Source organism: Pongo pygmaeus, chromosome 7 (assembly GCF_028885625.2).
Source record: "Pongo pygmaeus isolate AG05252 chromosome 7, NHGRI_mPonPyg2-v2.0_pri, whole genome shotgun sequence".
In the NCBI taxonomy this organism is placed as follows: domain Eukaryota; kingdom Metazoa; phylum Chordata; class Mammalia; order Primates; family Hominidae; genus Pongo; species Pongo pygmaeus.
Genome location: NC_072380.2, coordinates 145,695,449 through 145,714,491, shown reverse-complemented (window position 1 = coordinate 145,714,491; position 19,043 = coordinate 145,695,449). Strand labels below are relative to the sequence as shown.

The 19,043-nt window shown below is 36.4% G+C and overlaps 1 protein-coding gene across 19 annotated transcripts in view; it reads right to left on the bottom strand.

The window, feature by feature from the left end:
- Positions 1 to 1,051: 1,051 nt before the first annotated feature.
- PHF20L1 (PHD finger protein 20 like 1) overlaps positions 1,052 to 19,043 on the bottom strand; it is a 73,962-nt gene continuing 55,970 nt past the window's right edge. For 12 of the 19 annotated variants that reach the window (XM_054497774.2, XM_054497784.2, XM_054497780.2 and 9 more), the window contains 7 exons: positions 17,882 to 18,046; positions 13,172 to 13,353; positions 12,082 to 12,181; positions 10,311 to 10,506; positions 7,009 to 7,369; positions 5,550 to 5,715; positions 1,052 to 4,089 (listed from right to left, as the gene is read on the bottom strand). In XM_054497774.2, the coding sequence (XP_054353749.1) occupies positions 3,947 to 4,089; positions 5,550 to 5,715; positions 7,009 to 7,369; positions 10,311 to 10,506; positions 12,082 to 12,181; positions 13,172 to 13,353; positions 17,882 to 18,046 (1,313 nt within the window). In that variant the 3' untranslated portion in view covers positions 1,052 to 3,946. The remainder of the gene's footprint in view (positions 4,090 to 5,549; positions 5,716 to 7,008; positions 7,370 to 10,310; positions 10,507 to 12,081; positions 12,182 to 13,171; positions 13,354 to 17,881; positions 18,047 to 19,043) is intronic. The other 7 variants (XM_054497782.2, XM_054497787.2, XM_054497775.2 and 4 more) reach the window with 1 other exon arrangement.

Sequence of the window (19,043 nt, the reverse complement as noted above, 5' to 3'; positions counted from 1 at the left end):
ATGGACTGTGATCTTATTAATCCCATATCCATCCCCAGCCTCTAAGCTTAATAGCTGGCACATGGACAACCCTAATGTCTAATGAAATTTCTATTTATTTAGTAACAGTTTCTAGGTACTTTATTTGCTTTACTTAATTCTCAAAACAAGGCTCTAAGCTGGGCATTATTCCCATTTTACAGATAAGGATAGTAAAGTTCCAAAAGATCACACTGCTAGTAAATTGCCAGAGTGAAAATTTGAGTCCAAGACTGCAAAGTTCATGCCTGTTCCACTATATTATTAATCACTGATGTAGTTCCTCCATATCTTGGTACAATGCAGGATACCATGAAAGGTTTTCAGTAATGGATCACTTCTCATAGGAAAAGAAATGAAGTTTGAAGGGTTGTCTGGGTTTACAGAGGGACAATAAACAGTGGAGAATCTTCCAGAAGAGGAAAACAATACGAAGGTAATAGAGGAAAACAAGTGTGGTCCATTTAACAGTGAGGCTACATTTAAATAACTTTGAGGATTATGTAAATTGCAAAAGATCCAGATTACAAAGACCTGACATGGTTTGAAACAGGGAGTCACTAGACATTCCAGAGCAGAAAACTGAAATGACAAGAATAGTTGAAGCACATTTGCTGGAAAGACTATGAACTTGAATAGCACAGGATTTGAATCCTGAACCTGCCCCCTTATGTCTTATCCAGGATGTTTCTAAATGTCTCTATCCCTCAGCCTCATCTAGAAAATGATCATTTTACCTTATTTTATGAACAAATTAGATACTGCAGGTAACATGTACAATGCATGGAACATGTGCAATGCATGGAACAGTCTGGCAGTGACAACTGTGATGAATTAGAATAAAGGCAAAGTTACAGTTTTAGAGGTCAGTGGTAATATCTTCATGACATTATTTTATAAAAAATGTTGGACCTTCAGTAGGATTCAGAAGTAAGAAGACAACATTATCTGTTTTAATGATATGGATATGAGGGAGGACTCGGTGTTTGAAGCCTGGACTCTTAGGGTAACGTTATTAACGGAGACAGTGAAGTTGGCAGGAGACTTCGTTTATTGGAGGGGAAATAGTATGCTTCATTTTGAACATGTGAAATATGAACATCTGAGAGGAAATAAGACAGTGGAAATAAGATGAATGTTAGGAAAAGGGGTTTTACCTGAAATTTAAAGAATAACCAAGTTGTTTTCAAAGTACATTACTCTTAAGTTTGGAGATAAGTCAGTAGAACCACAAACAAGTATGAGGAAGTACAAGTTTATCAGTAACATACCAAGAGGGAGCCTTCTCTACCAATGCTCATTCTGTTCTGCCTGGTGGCAAATAAAACATTGTCTTTTCAAGAAACACTCTCTCTAGTTTATTGCTTCTATTTAAATACATATAGTGATATTTAAAAAGACTAAAAGAAAATAATCTCATCTGAAACTTTTCACAATGGATTGACTTCTCAGAAACTAATTCATTCTCTTAAAGAAAAGGCTCAGCGCACTAGTTGTGAAAGGCTTCAATTGATTGATATACTCTATATTAAATGAAAATATGCATAAAAATAATTTGATTTAAAGATCTAAATTTTAAAATTCAGATTTCCAGTTCGTATACATATAAGCAGAGCAAAAATTTCAGTAATCTAATAATGGAATTTTCGATTTGCTGGCTAACAAATAAATTGATCTAATTTTTAGAAACTACAAGAACAAATGTGCATGAATTTAACCGTGTTCACCAGGAATCGAGAGGATGAATGTTACTAGGTACAAAGGGTCTTCTGTGTGTGTGACAAGAATCTAGGCAACACCATTATTCATAGGTTAAGGATGCTATTTGCTCCATATCTGAAAAAAAGAAGATATAAATTCAATGTCTAGAATGTAGCCATGACAGGGAAAATATTAGAGCCATTATTTTAAAACGCAAAGGAAAAATAATAGTATCAATCATAAAATATAGACATTAGCAAATTTACTCCACACATGGAATACAGGCACTACTTTTTTACTTTGATATGCAAATTTAAGCAATTACCCCACAATACCACCTCTGCTAAAGCTTTTCATTTATCAGTAAGATCTTTCACAAAGTTAAAGTATGACAAGTAAATACACAGGACTATATTTTCTGTCTGTTGATCTTTGGCACATTTGTCAAGTTGGAGAATCTCAAAAGGCAATAAAAATTTCTGACTGTTCTGCACATTCTTTTAATCTTTACATCAAAATATAAGGCCGCAAAAAGGCAAGCTGAAATTTTAGGATATGTGGAATAGTTTTAATAAAGAGTTTTACATACAGTACCCTTACATATAGAACAATGTGTTTGCAAATTTAAATAATATCTGAATGTACAGTGGCATGTATTCTTATCAAAGATAAATTCAAGTTTACTGTCTATCAGTTCTAAAATGCATTTATACAGATTGCGAGAACTGATAAACAGAATGAGGCATAAAATATTCAAGTGTTATGTCACCAAATAGCCTCCTCTTAACAGTCTTTTTCCCCTTTTAAAAAAATTTCAAAACCTATACATACATTTTTAATTTTTAAAAACAGTCTGTTAAAAGGTAACATTTCATGTTAACCACCAATTCGTGTAGTCTATAGTAATAAAACTAGATATGTGATATAAATATGTGTAGATTATGTACATATGTACGTTGAGTGTTTGTTTAAAACAAGCATACACACTTACGCATACCTGCGTATGTAGCACTGGGGGCACATACAACTCACATGAGTACTGGCAGACAGTAGGACCTAGGCTCAAAATCCAGCAAGAGCTAACACAGCAACTTAGTTGCCTTTGGTTTCAGAAATTTGTCCATTTGTGATCAAAGCTAAAAGTTTTGAGTGTGCATGTATTTTTTAAAAATAAAATTCATCTTCAGAAATGAAGCTTTTCCAGTATTCCACTACTAGCAGTTAAAAAAATCCACAGCCACAAATTATTTTGATATTCTGTCACTCCTCATCCCAGCTGAGGTTATTTACAATGTTGGTTTTTTTTTTTTTTTTTTTCTCTGAAGGCAAACACCAAGCATACTCAGGATCAAACTGTACATTGAGCCTGAATACTGCTATTCAACTATATATATGATATATATAGTATAGGTGATATATAGGTTTTGGATGGACTGGTGGCATTACGTTAAGACTTAGGGTGGGAGAACTCCCACAATATTTAAAATTCTCTTTCCAGCAGAATCATGATCACTTGGCACATCAGACCCTTCTGCAAGCCAGTTTGTTTTTAATGAGCTTAATGCCTGCAATGTATTCCAATTATTTGGTGTTTGTTTTTTAAATACATTCATAATGAAGTAAGAATTCCACAACTGTTTTCCCCAGAAGTGAGACTTCTACTGTCAGTTTTCTGATTAAGAACATTCATCGCCCAAGAAACAGCTCATGATCCTATAAAAGTTTAAATACCCTAAATTTCCGTACAGCTGGATCAACTGCTGAGAAGACAGTTCTTAGAGCAACCCTGTAGAATTCTCCAGAATTTAAATTTCCTTTACAATTTTGTTTTTGGCCAAGTGCTGGTTTATAAACGTAGATCTTTCTATTAAAAACTATATAAATATACCATATTTCTTTCTACAGGTATCTTGAGCTTCATGTAAGCAACTACTCAAAAATTCTGCCAACTTGAAATCCCTTAGTATACATTATATTCTACTTCATTGTTCCTTGGCATATAACACATTCTCATTTGCAGCTTGCTCATGAATTTGTTTTTAAATACTAGCTTCCTTGATAAAGTTGTTCTTCATTTTTCTTTCCAAGGTGCCATCCTATTGACATCACAAATCAGTGAATGACCAGACATTACTAAGCTTTTAAATTATCCACTTAGCCGTCACATGGATAATAAAAACGCTTTGACTGAAGAAAGCCACATTCTTTCATTAAGTGTTCACTGTTGTCATACAGAGCAAAGAGTTGCTATCTGCTGTACTTTGCCCATGTCAATTAGGAGCTGTTTTATGTGGCGTTTAAGTTGGGGCAATCTTGCAAGAGGATCTGGTGGTTCCAACTCCCCTGTGAAATCAAGCCAGCTTTCCAGAACTAAAAGAGAGAAGAAAATAAACAAATTTAAACTGCAACTGGAAGAACAGACAGAAAACGAAACAATTAGAAAGCTGGAGCTGTGATGGAGTTAAGGGTTCACTTCCCCGTCTTTAGAAGGCCAACATACTCAAGACATTTCCGAGAGGTTAGCGTCCTGTCATCCCACCCCACAGAGTTCTAGTCCCTCTTGGCAATTTTTATCTGTCATTTAAGATAATTTTCCCCTTTATATATATAGGAATTATATATTTTTATATATAAGGGGGAAAATACATATACACACACACATAAACATATACACACACTAACTTCATTTTGAAGGTCTCCTTTTACTCACTTCTGGAATAAGATACAACAGTTCCCTATGTCTGCTCAAGCTTTCTATTAATTTAGACTTGTCATCTCTACACAAAACATACCTAATCATATTTTTTAATCCAGAAGTTCTTTTTAACAAAGAAAAGGAAGTAGCAACTTCTCAGTGTTCTTTTCAGTTCCACTATTTTAACACTACATTTTAAAAGACACACAAGCATATTAAAATTCTAGGCAGAATGCAATTGATTATATTCTGTAGTTTTTATTAATGTTTCCTTTGGAAATCTACCCTAATAATATGAACTAGTGTCAAGATGCATTTTCTTTTCTTCAAACATCGACTCAAAACATTACATTAACTCTACAGTTAGCTTACACCCAGATGGAAGAGGCTTCTAAAATGGGTTTCCATTTTCTCTCTTATTCTCTCAAGGGGGAAAAAAAGGAGTAGGAGCTCTAACTTAGTATAGAGGAGAGGTATCATGTGCTTATGCCAAATTAAAAAAAGTAAAGTTGGGGTGCAGAATATCGTCTATGATGTTAGGAAGAAACAGGAGTCAGAAAGCATTAAGAACAACACAGACTGAGAATCAGGTAATCTAAGTTACTCTAGTTTCTCAACTATAAAGTCATGAGAGTATCTTTCTTGCTCACTTTTCAGGCCTCCTGTGTGATGATACAACTTTAAAATATAAAAGAAAACCACTTAAGGTTTACCTACTTAACTTTGTAGAAGTTTTTGTTAATTTAACAAGTGCTAACCAAAGTAAAAAATATTCAAAATGTTTTCACATTTCAAACATGCTTAAATTCCTTATGTTGACTTCCAAAGAAAGCTTAGTTCAATGAAACTAATAAATTTATCCATAAATGATCTATCTGGAGCCTGGCAGATAGACAGTATTTAATAAATATCCACCTTAAAAAAATAAAAACCACCTAAGATCATACCCAGTCATATTGTTTTAAGCGTAAAAGATCCCAAATGTGTTAAATACAATACAAAGGGAGTAATAAAGCCCCATCGGTATGGAGAGTATCTGCAGTTTTCATCCCATAATTTAAGAATTTTAAGTAACTTCTTCATAGTAACAATAAATTCACTATAGTAACTGTATTCTAGTTCTTTCTTAAATTACCATCGACTTCTTTTTCTATTAGGTCCATCCTGCTGGTAACTTCATTCTGCACATTTTCTATGTGTGTAAGGAGATTGAGCTGCCACTGAAGATGTGAGTCTCCTGGGTCTTCGGTGCCCTTTTTATCATTATAAACAAATACTGTATTCCCTTCAGCTGGATTCTTCTCCAAAGGACCATTGGAAAATAAACACAAAGAACGGGATGAAATGCAGTCATTGAGGTAAGGATACATGAAACACCTCATCAGTGGTAACAGTTAGTGAGATCCAATCTGACTCCTGGGGTATCTTTAAAGAAGTACTGCTACATAACCAAATTCCAGCTGGTGGTTCTTAAGAGCAGATGCACCCACCACCTCCCTCCACTATGCCTCGCATGGTGCTACACAGGCAAGAAGCCTTCAATAAAATGCACTAAATAAATGAAGTCACTAATTCTCTTCTATAATTAGAATTCCTGACTAATTTAGACTGGCCTCTTCCTCAATTAATCTCAACTGGTGATATAAGCGGACATAAGAGGGGAAAGCAATGATGAAAAGAAATCAAGAGCATTTCCAAAGACCAGTATAAAATCTAATTAACTATAGACTGGACTTTACTGTTACAGTACAGTAAATCAATGAGGGGAGAGAAAGGCAAAAACCTTTTACAAGTTTCAAAAGTACAAACTACTTCTCACACACACACACACGCGCACACACACAGACACACAATGTGCGTTTAGGTTTGCCAGAGATAACTCATTTTGCACAAGGGATATTAATTAAACAAAATAACTCACCACAAACTTTATGATACGAAATACAAATGTTCCAGTTCAGTTAAGTACTTATTTACAGTAATTACTTGTTAAGGAATGCAGAAAAATAAAAAAATAAAAAACAACTAATTTTAAAGTGGCCTCATTAATTGAAAATCAGTAAAAAATAAAGGTACATTTCTAAGATAATCCCAGTGAACAGGAAATAAATTTATAGATGTCCAATGCACATAGATCTGTCAGAATTCAGCTTACAGAATAGTGGGATGCATTGACAAACATGCTAAAATTTTTTAAAAAGACAATTAGAGTGCCACCTTTTATCTAACTCACATAAAGAGGAAGACAAATCATTACACCCATATGTACTTTCACATTCTTACACACAGACATTTTCGTTTTGAATACAATGTGGTTCATTTTTTAGAAGCATCTAAATGTACTTATACAATTGAAACTTTTGTTAGAGTAACAGTTTATTGAATTACTACAATTCTGAATTAGGAGATAATCAAATGTTCAAATGGCCAGTGTTTTCCTGTAGAGAAAACAAAAAAATCTCCTTACTTTAACAAGGTACTGGGGAACTTGGAAATACAAGTAAAATCTGGGAATTCAGAATGTCTTATTTTATAAAATTTTCCTTTGTTGTTCTATCATAGTTTCCAAGCAAAGAAAAATGAACTAGTTTTACCTTTTCAGGCATTCCGTGTTCTTTTGCTGAGTACTGTAAACGGTTTTTATTTCTCATGTGGAATTCTTGTTCTTCTTCCAAACTACTAACATCATCATCATCTGAGCTCCCAGGGTCTGCGAGAGATTTACAGTCCTGACCAAAACTTTGTGGCTTTTGATAGCTATGCTCACTTGTTATATAAGTTCCTTCCATTTTTAGGGGCAAACGAGGTGGTTCTTTATGGTTCTGTACATATTTCTTTTCTTCTCGATTAACTGTGTCTTGAGCTACTTTTTTCTCCACCCCAGCTATTATTTGATCTTGGTCTTTTCGCTTCCCAGAACAAGCCCAGAGATGAAGGTCAGGATGATGTTTATTCCTTAAAACAAAGTTGGAAAAACAGCAGTTCAGAAAAAAAAAAAAAAAAAAATCTATTAACAGGCTGAATACAATAATCTATTTCAGAACTAGGTTAGGAGGACATCTAGGACTCAAGACAAAAGCAAAGGTAATCTTTAAGTTAACTCCCTCCAGGATTTCATCCAAAATTTGAATCTTCTCAATTAAAGAAATAATACTCAGAAAAGCAATAACAAATTGTGTTGATAATTCACATCATCATTTGATACAGGCATTTCTTTTTCTACTGATTTTTCATTGTCATTTTTTCATTGTAAAATTTGAAAAACTTTAATGTGAGCATATTTTTAAGACTTTCATTCAGTCAAAAAGTGATTAATTCCTGATGACAAAAATCCTAAATATAAATGCACAGAAAGTAAAAATTTCCTCTCCCATGGCAAACATAAATAACTGAGGTATAATCTTCCAGACTTGTTCTGTATACCTAAAATTAGTTCTTAAATGGATAAGTACACCCATCTTCTTGCGACACAACCAGGACACATACAATCTGCCTTTTTGTACGTAACATGCTATGGGCATCTTGCCATATCATGTCCTACAGATAGATTTCCCTTACTTTTCCTCTAGAGCTGAATAGTTACAAATGTACCAGTCAAGCCAACCAATTCCCTACTGTTATATGTTTGTGTACCTGTGTGTATCTTTGCGCACAAGTCAGAATATTTCAGTCAGGTAAATTTCTAGATATGGAATTGCTGGATAACATGCACATTTATTTTGATAGGTACTACCCAAGTGACCTCAAAAGGGCTTATACTAATTACAACCCCATCAACAATCTTTGATAATGCCCATTTACCTCATCCTCACTGAACATGTAAGCATGATATTGTACAGTTAATTCTGCAGTAAGTAAAACAGAAATCCAATCATCAGAGCTGAAGTGAAAAGACATTTGGGAGATATAAACCTTTCAAAAGGCTCAATAATGTTTGCATATTAATACTTTCCAAATTAGATACATACTGAGTCAAATTAGTTCTCTTCCAATAACACTCAAGTATTGTTTCTGAAATTATAAATTTTATCATTTGAATCCCTAGTAATTTAATATTCAGAAAATACTAAAACACTCAATCAGTAAAAGGCATAGTAGAAGAAAAGCTGGCACTGTAGTCCAATAGTCCAAGGGGTTGAATTCTGCTGTGCCATAGAGAAGCCTGAACAAGTCACAAAATCTCTGTCTTTCACTACCCAACAATGAAATGAGGTAGCTTATTATAAGGATTAAATAAAATATCACATGAAAGCACATGACGTGTAGGACTTTCTATAAATTGTACATACTAACAGATATTATGATTTAAAATATTAACATAAAGAGGGCCTATAAGTATATGAAACAGAAAGGGTCCAATTAAAATCCTTGGCAAAATTATGAATGCAGAGAAACTCATACTGATACCAAGAAGGAAATCAGGTTTTAAAAAAAGACCTAATAAATTATTCCCTCCCTTAAGTCTTAGCACTTACATGGCCTTTTAAAAAACAAATTCATATTCAGGCTTATGATAAAAAACTGAAGCAAATTTTATTCAACAAATAGTTACTGAGTACTTACCCTACACTATCAATTAGAGACAAAATGATGAATAGGACACAAGCCCTATTTTAAAGGATCCCATGTCTTAGTAAGGGGAGACAGGCATAAAAAAATTAAGTATACCAAAGTGCCTGACACAAGTATGCGTGGAGTTTGCCAAGAAGAACATGGTCCACTCTAGTTGGGCAGGTAATTATGAAAGGCATCTGCTAGGGGCACTAGTGGTAGAAGCTTATCCTGGGTTGTGAGTAAATGAAGTGATGGAAAAGCTTGCTTCATTTAGGGATTATGGTTTGGGATAGCTGGGACGTTTGGGGGAAAAAGCACAGGGATTATGTGGCAATAAAATGGTAGACAGAGTATGTGTCATGGAAGGACTCAGTCCATTGGGCAACAGGAAGATGGTCTAGTACATTAAGTTGGAGAGAGACAAGCTGATATTTATCTTTTACTAAGCTTACACTGGCAGCAGTACAAAGAATGAACTGATAGAGTACAAGGCTGGAGCCACAGAGAATGGACAAGCATGGCAATGGTTCATGTGAAATGTTAACAACCTGGCTGAGACAGTACCAGTGAGAAGTGAGAGAGGAATGGACTGAACAATGTTCACAAATTGCAATGCATAGGATGTGAAAGACACAAGGATGGGAAGGGAAGGAGAGGATAGGGCAAGTTTCTGGCCGAGGCAAGTGCATCTAAATGAAGAAAATCTTGTGAAGAACCAGTGAATCATCCTGTTTTTACTTAAAATGTGGGTTTTTGTTTGTTTGTTCTTTTAAAGAAGAATTCCAGTCAGGCATTAGGAAGGACTGGAAATAAGGACTTCAAGAATATTCTGATATGTTCTTTAAAGACTTGTTTAAGAGAAAATTCTATGGGATGACTAACATATTTGGTGCACAGCAGAGAAGTGAATTCGGTTTGTAGGCTCCCTTCATCACCTTTAAATCAATCTTTATTAAAAAAAACACTCACCCTGCTTAGAATCTATTTCATCTTGATAGCATTCCTGAAGGAGGACACAACGTATAGGGTTCACCACAGCAACTGCACTTAATTTTGCACATATGGTAAGCATACAAAACAGTGGGACAGGAGCTAAAATGTGTTGAAATACTAGTTGCTGTATCTACCTTTAACCACACTTACACATTCTAGGAGAATAGACAGGAAGCACCAACGCATCCAAAAGGTTGTTAATCTTTCCTTATTTTTAAAAATGCAACTTTATTCAAATACCTGTTCTCTCCTCCAAACTGTTACTCTGGATCATCAAAAGGCCAACAGTGTTGGTTTGAATTAAATTGTTCACTGAAGTGTGACCCTCCCTTTGCTGCCCTTCACTTACTTTAGTATTCCAATCTTCAGCTGTAGCCCGTGTAGCACTTCTGTAACACCATAGACATCAGCAAGCAGGTGATGTGTAGAAACTATCTTTTTGGCATTGAGATGAGAATAATTTTCTTTGAAAAATGATAACCCGCACATTCTCCCATTATTCAACCACTCCTTATCATAACGATATTTTGCACTCCACCTCTGACCTGCAGATGAAGTTGACATTAAATCACAGAGGACTGCACTTATTCGGATTTTTCATCAACTGCTACCCTACTAATGTTGCTCATTAAGCAAGGCAAACTCTACCACTAGGAGCAGATTCAAAAAGAGTAAGACAGCATTCTGAGGAACTGGTGCAGGAAGAGCTCCTCCACACCTTCAGCGTTCCTGCCCACCCAGGAGAAGAAACACCATTAAGGACATGGTCAGTGGCAGACGACACTTGCAAAGGGAACCTTGAGTGTACCGCTTTCAATTTTTTTGTAGTCATCATCTGTCCTCTAAAAAGGCTCAAAGGGCTGGATAAAAACTAGACAGGGATTATTTCTCACTAACCTTTGTTTTGAATTGGATGAACCATAGAGTTCTAGTTGAGTGAATAGGAACCCTTCCCCCATGTCTGTGATTTCACAGAATCCTATGAAATTCCATATCCTCCATGTTAATACAAATTAGATCCTATTACAATCAGGTGTTTATGTGACTATGTCCCATACTATACTACTAGCTAGTTGAAGGCATGGTTTAAATCAATCATCTCACCACAGTGGCAAATAGAAGCCATCCAATAAATGCTTCTGAATAAATAACAAATATCTACATTTGTTATTGAATAAATACAATGAATAATGAACACTATAAATGTTGGTGAATGAACAAATGTCTACATTCACATGGCTGTGAATAATTAATTCTCTTGCTTCTTACTGTGACTTTTTTGTGACTTATTGTGACTTTTTTCTCTTTTTCCAGTAGTCATGGGACCAATTCACCACATGCCTATTATTTGAGAAAACCTAGTTATTTCCTGCCTGGAGGCTGAAGTTAAATTCGATATGCAGAATATGCTATCTGAAGATCCTCTAGCATAGAAGAAGGCACCAAGTAGACAGCATGGTGGATTGAGAGTCCAAAGGCATAGATTTCATCTCAGTCTGCCTCATCAGTAAAATAAAGGCATCACAGGTAGTATTCTAAGACCCCACCTGCTCTACAATGAGTCAAACATGCAGAACTGCCAGGTCAATAGCATGCAAGTTCAGAATGCAGATCTACTCCAATTGCCACAAATAAGCCTAGCTAGAAGTGGATACAGAGGAACAGACAGAGGCTAATTCTTCTCCAGGAAAAAGTCACACCTCTTCCCTTCCAGTAGGATAGTAATTTTGTTGATAAATATATGCTAATGTATTTGTCTAAGTAATCAATGTGGAAAATAAAAATGTAACAGTGAAAAAATATTTTAAAATTTTAATATGGAAGTGGAGTCTAACTGACCAAGAAGTACAGTGAGTCCTCACTAAGCGTAATCAATAGGTTCTTGGAAGCTGGCGCACTGAATAATGAAATGAATTGTACTATAAGCTAATTGATACATACAAGTTAAGTTCCTATGGCATATAGCATGCTGTTTCATTTGGAGTCATAGTTTCCAAGAACCTATCAATGACATCATGTGAGAACTTGCTGTAGTGGTGGTGAACACAGCTGATATACTCTGGGATCCTGGAGGAGACACAGAGGCATCCTGGCAATCAGCACGGCACAGAAAGCCTTACCTGGTGGGTCCCGGCAGATATAGCAGATGTACTGCTCTGGAATGCTCTCCTCCAGCAGTCCCATGCACACGCTGTGCTGCCAACACAAGCACTCTTCACACTGCAGGAAACAGACAAGTATTACAGTCACCCGATCCTCACTAGGAATAAGCTAGGAATAAAGATACATGCCCTTTCTTTGAATTGGCTGGCTTGGCTTCTTACTGCCACTATCACTTCGATTCTTATTCGACACAACAAAATCAAGTCATGACTTAAGATGAATTTTATCTTTGAAATGGTCAACTACTTCACGAACTTTCTTTTGTTGCACCTATTAGAATATGCTTTGATCAAGTACTTAAGTCATACAAAAGTCATAATTTCTCTAATTTAATTCCCACTGATATTTACACAATCATATCATAAAACTCTTAAAATAGTTTATTAAAATGCGGAAATTAGGGGAAAAAAGTTGGTAGCAGTGTCTATAGCAATGATCTCTTAAAGTACTACTTCTGTGGTGAAGTTATAAATTCATAGTTCCCTCCATAAAACCACGGAAAAACGGGAGGAAAAAGATTACTCTTTCTTCATGCTCTCAACTAACATCTCCAAATCTTCTGGCATCACAAAATGTGGGTTATGCTTTCCTTTTATCTTAAAGATATCTTTCTTACAAGAAGAAGTTGTTAACTCCGGCAACAAAATTTTTCCTTTAATAATACTGGACATTTTTATGTTTTAATCACTGACAAGTGAAGGGTGACTATAAATTATTAATTATTATAATAATTAACATGAATGCAGATGAGGAAGAGAAAGGTTGCTGCAGCCTGCCCTTTCGTGTGAGGGCTTACCACCCTAATCACTCTAAAGAGTTTCAGTTTGAAGGCACTGAACTACATATCCTAGAAAAGGAAGAGAGACGCTAAAATAAGAACATTGTCTACTTAACGAGGAAATCTCCTATCATTACTATGGGTATTTTCCACATAGTAAGTTAGAAACCACTATCTTCAGTAGTAAAGAAATAAAACACCATGATGCATTTGCTAAGCACCTGAAACAACTAACTCATTATTATAGGGAAGACAGGTTAACCAATTACCTGGATCATGAAGCCATTCTCCTCATCCATCTCACAAATACATCGCACAATTTCATTAAGAGCATCATCCTCATCCTGAGATTCCTCAAAATTGGTTGAATCAAAGTCCTGATTGTATTCATCCCCACTCAGAAGCAAACTCTCCGTTGAAGAATCATCTAGGAAGTCTACATCTGATAAGTCTAGAATATATACAAAAAGTATACTTAGCACAACTTTTCTATTTTCATGTTATTTTTCATAAAGAAAGGAGCTATGAGAAGCGATCATAAGCTATTAAACATTTTAAAAGGGGGAGCAAACAAATAAGAACACTGTACTGTACTTGTCTCTGGACATAGAAACAAACGATTTACATCTTATAGGATACACTATTATAAGTAACTCAAAGTATCTTTTAGACTTCATGCTTACAGAATTTATGGCTAAGGCTGATGTCAATGATTTAAATTTGCAGTTTCCATACACTTTCACAAACATTATCCCTTCTGACCCTCATAAAAACCCTGGGCTGTCCCCTTGTGATATTATCAGTGTGACACCACTGTCCGTGGACCTGGGGACAGGTGTGTAGTAAGCCCCCATTAGCCAGCACAAGCTGGCTCTAGCACACCACTGATTCTTCATTCTTTTTCTTCTTTCTTTTTTGGATTAATAAAGTGCTTTTTGAAAAATCACTTAAAAAAAAAAACTCTGGATTGTAAAGAGGACAGGTTTTATTATTCGTACTATAAACAACTTCAGAGAGGTAAAGGAGCTTGCCTAGGGTCTAAAATCAACAATACCATTATTGACAGTATCAACAGCATCAACTACTACAGCACTTAGTAAGCACACAGTGCTGTACTAAGCACTTAGTAAGCACACAGTGCTGTACTAAGCACTTAGTAAGCACACAGTGCTGTACTAAGCACTTAGTAAGCACACAGTGCTGTACTAAGCACTTAGTAAGCACACAGTGCTGTACTAAGCACTTAGTAAGCACACAGTGCTGTACTAAGCACTTAGTAAGCACACAGTGCTGTACTAAGCACTTAGTAAGCACACAGTGCTGTACTAAGCACTTAGTAAGCACACAGTGCTGTACTAAGCACTTAGTAAGCACACAGTGCTGTACTAAGCACTTAGTAAGCACACAGTGCTGTACTAAGCACTTAGTAAGCACACAGTGCTGTACTAAGCACTTAGTAAGCACACAGTGCTGTACTAAGCACTTAGTAAGCACACAGTGCTGTACTAAGCACTTAGTAAGCACACAGTGCTGTATTAAGCACTTTAAACACAGGATATATAACTTGCTTGAGAAACGCAGCCATGGAGTGGGAAAACCAACTGAATACCAGGAATGCCTGATTCTCAAGCCTGTGTTCTTAATGACTTTACCAGTATTTCTTAAAACTGGAACCATGAGTTCCCCAAGGAATTTTTAAATGTATTAATTTTGTCTCGGTAAAAATATTTTTTTAGATTAAGCATATCCTAGAAACTAGACTATATGGATGACTACTACATACAACTCAATTTACATGCCAGGTTTTAGGCGTGTGTGTATAACAGTGACAATGCCAAAGCCTACCATTTTGCTCAGGTTACTGAGGAAAAGAAAATTGAGACAGACACGGGGGAATCTTTATTTATAACAAAGGAAAATAAATGATGATGGAACACTAAAATTTTTGCAGTAGTTTGGATGGAGAAATGTTAGGAAAACTGAGTCATCATGAGAAACAGAACATCGTATAATGCTGTGTGAGCTCCTGACAGAGGCTAATCAGCAGAGCACCTTCCTACCTCACATCCTATCCCCCAGCCACATTCTGAGTTATCCCTTCACCTGCTTATCATGTCTTCTCTTACTAGAATATCAAAATCCATGACAGCAAGAACTTTGCATTGTTGAATGCTACCTCCCCAATGATTAGAATGAGTCCTGATATATAATATAGCCACTCCAGAATGTTTGTAGAAGAACTAAGAAGAGAGTCAGAGGGAGAATATTTTCTTTTCAGACTTAATCAGATCGGACCGAAGTTGAACAGATCTGAACTTTAAAAATTCACGCTATTTATACTCTACATATTTCACATGACTTAGTGTTTCCTCTATCAGATTCTAATCTTGCTTACTTCTTTCTTGATTCAATGTTTTTGAATGTTTTGTTGTTGATTAATGTTTTATAGAAAAATAAAGTTTTCTTCTCTTTGAAGTCACAGGGACATACAGAAGGAAGGACAGCAGAAATAGATAATAAAGAAATATCTGAAAATATTCATGGAGCTAGTAAATCAACTAGATATGGAAAATCTAGTATGAACAGTATAACTTGTTTTAAAAGAACCTAAAGAGGAAAATTTCACCCAACCACAATCTTGCTGGCTTAAATCCAAATTTTCTTTTGGGCTTTCTCAAGTTCATTGGAATGTGGATAAAACAGTTTCAAACACTGTTGTAGCATATAAACAGTATTAAATGGGCCGGGCACAGTGGCTCACACGTGTAATCCCAGCACTTTGGGAGGCCATGGTGAGAGGATCACTTTAAGTTAGGAGTTTGAAACCAGCCTGGACAACAAAGCAAGACCTCATCTCTACAAAAGCAAAAATAATTTGCTAGGCATGATGACCTGTGCTGGTAGTCTTAGCTACTCAGGAGGCTGAGGCAAGAGGATTGCTTGAGCCAAGGAGTTTGAGGCTGCAATGAACTACGATCATATCACAGTATTTCAGCCTAAGCGACAGAGCAAGAACTTGCCTCAATAAATAAATAAATAAAAATTAATTTGAAATTATACCATTGAAAGGAATTAGTGTATCTCACATATACTTGCATGGCAAAGATTACCAGTTTTATGGTGTTAGCAAGCAAATTTATCATACTCTCCAGAAAATCTAGTTTGAATAACTCCCAAGCATTAAACTTATGCTTAGCTGAGTTTTGGAAGTTGAGTAAAATGGATGACAGAGCTGAAAGTTATGTAAGAAGCAAATAAAAGTTCCCCCTTAAACTGGAATAGCCACCTAGACAATGGCTCCAACTGAGTAGCCACAAGAATAGCTGTTGCCTTCCAACAACTACCCCTTAAACTGTCATTGCTATTTCCTGAGACAGCATTTTGCAAGTGTGGTTTCCTAATCAGCAACATTATCATCACCTGGGAACTTGCTGGAACTCAGAAATTCTGAGGGTGAGGCCCAGAAATGTGTTTTAACACACTCTCTGGGCAGTTCTGACACATGCTAACATTGAGAATTTCTGGCCTAAGACCTTATTAACATTCCTTTTCTTTCTCCTGACTCAGTACTTGATCATAAGGGCAGGGCAGAGACTAAGAAGAACAGAGAGTACACATCTATGGCTCTTTTCATGCTCTTTCAAGGGTTCTTGTTTCAGCACCACAACTAGCCTAGATATAACCCCTATTCTCCATCTCTCTATAGCAAGAGATAATCTTCAGATCTTGATGATTCACAGTAAGGAAGTTCTTAATGTGATTATGAACCTCTGCTTCTCCACAGAATCACCTAGAAGTTGTATCTTGCCAGGATCCTTCCAGAAATCTCATTCAATTGTGCCTCATGCTAGGATCCATGATCAGTATAGTTTAAAAGAACCACAGCAATGATTGTAAGGTTCACTGGGGGTGAAGAACCACTGAACCGTGGGAAAAAGCAGACTTGTATTTGCTGGAAAAGAGTGGTGGTAACTTCTTTTTAATCCCCTCCCATACCTCAAGCTTCTAAAAATAAAATCTCACAAGTGTCATGTGCTATAAAGGAAAGAAAATGCTTTCTCCATAACGAGCCAGGGAGGACTTAGACCTGGAAGCAAACGGTGCAAAAGCAAACATTTAACCTAGTATCCACCATCAAGGTCAGTCAGAAGAAAGAAAAAGGGAGGAAGTGAGCTGACTCATAAGGATCCTAGGTTGCACTTCTGCTGAAGGCCCCGTCCCTTATTCCTCGCTCTCTGACTCTGGTAGCTACTGCATTAGAGCTCTACTCTTACACCACAGCCCTCAATGTCTAGAGCTGGGATCTCTCTTCCTATTGTTTACAATATTGGAAGCAAGGTAAGAGTCTTCAACACTTCCCACTGTCAGGATTGGACCTGCAGGAAAGTCTAACAGATTTGAACTCCAGTGCTCCCTTCACTGCTGACGTGGCCTTCTGACTACCTAAGGGCGCTTAGTTCCTGCCTGTGTTTAAATCAGTTGTCTGACTACATCTCAGGACTTTGGTTACAGAGGTATCTGACCAGGAATTCAAAGTATACTTTTAAGATTACCATAAATATTTATTTAAGAAAGCATTATCTATGGAGTTAAGACAGACCTTGGTTACAGTTTTAATTCTAACACTAGCTAAGCCGAAAAGCTACTTACCCTGTAAGTTTCGGCTTGTTTATATATCAAATGTGAATAATACCTACTCTGTCAGTTGATAGTGAAGAATATAAAAATATATGTACAAAAACCTACAGAAGTATATACACTAGTAATATTTTCCTTATGACTCTTTTCCACCAATAAGTATAAAGCCAATTTAACTTCATATAAATTAAAAAGTAGCTCAAATTTCTCACATCAAGACTTTCATATTAGTTTAGCTAACAAGTTTTTAAATCGCGTGCCCTTAACAGAGTATGTTTTATTCTCAGTTACACATTTAGGAATTCTAAGTCTTGTTTTAACCATCACATGGTTACACATACTTTCACCACTAAGATCAACGGACAGAATTGCCCTTGGGTACTGATAGGTTGTAGTTTTCTCCGTAAACGTGCTTCGTGGAGCCAGAGAACTCCCAGAAGATCGAGTTAGTGGAGAAGAGCACCTTTCCAAAAATTCGAGGGAACTGTCTTCATAGTCTGAATAGTCTGCAACATAAGATACAGAAAGAAATATTAATAAAGTGTCAGATAATTAAGGTCACTATAAAAATAACGAAAGTCATGTTTCAGGATACATCAAATAATCATGCTACCACTTTCGCTTCTCATCCACGAAAAGCTACATATGTATCTGATGAACTGGGTTTAGCAAGAACACTTGGGAAACAAATATACCCCAGACAATATATACATAGTAGGGGGCACCAGGTTCTAACTGGTACCGGTAAACTTTTGTGAAGTACTACAGAGGTGAAAAAGGATTATTTCACATTTTCTCTCCATTATAATCACAACTATGTCTGCAGTAAAATATGCAAGATGACAACACATGGACACATGGGGAAGAACAACACACACTGGGGCCTGCGGGAAGTGGGGGAGGGTATCAGCAAGAATAGCTAATGCGTGCTGGGCTTAACACCTAGGTGATGGGTTGATCTGTGCAGCAAACCACCATGGCACACGTTTACCTGTGTAACAAACCTGCACATCCTGTACATGTACCCCAGAACTTATTCGGTTGGTGCAAAAGTAATTGAGGTACTTTTGTACCAACCTAATAAAAGTTGAAGAGGAAAAAAAAAGATATGCAAGATGGTAATTCACCTTTTTTCTTCCTCGCAATTCGTAAAAGAGGTTCTCCTGATGTCTGGCACACCAATTATAAAGGATAATCTGATCAATAAATTTTTCAAGTAAAAAATCTCTCAAGGTAATTAACTAGTCCTGGAAGAACTCTGTAAAAATTCTGTTTTTCTCAGTTTTGTAATGAGTCCCACAGATGTTTGCAAGGAGAGAGGCCATACGCAGCTTACTGAAGAGTTGAGGGTATAGTGAGGGAAGGAAAAAAGGAGGTGGGGGTGTGATTCCAGGCATGTGGGAAGGCTCTGAAGCTGAAGAGTGCATGCCACATTTGGCAAGCTGTAAGACTGGCTGGAACACAGTGAATAAGGGGGAAACAAAGCTAGAGTGACAGGAGCCA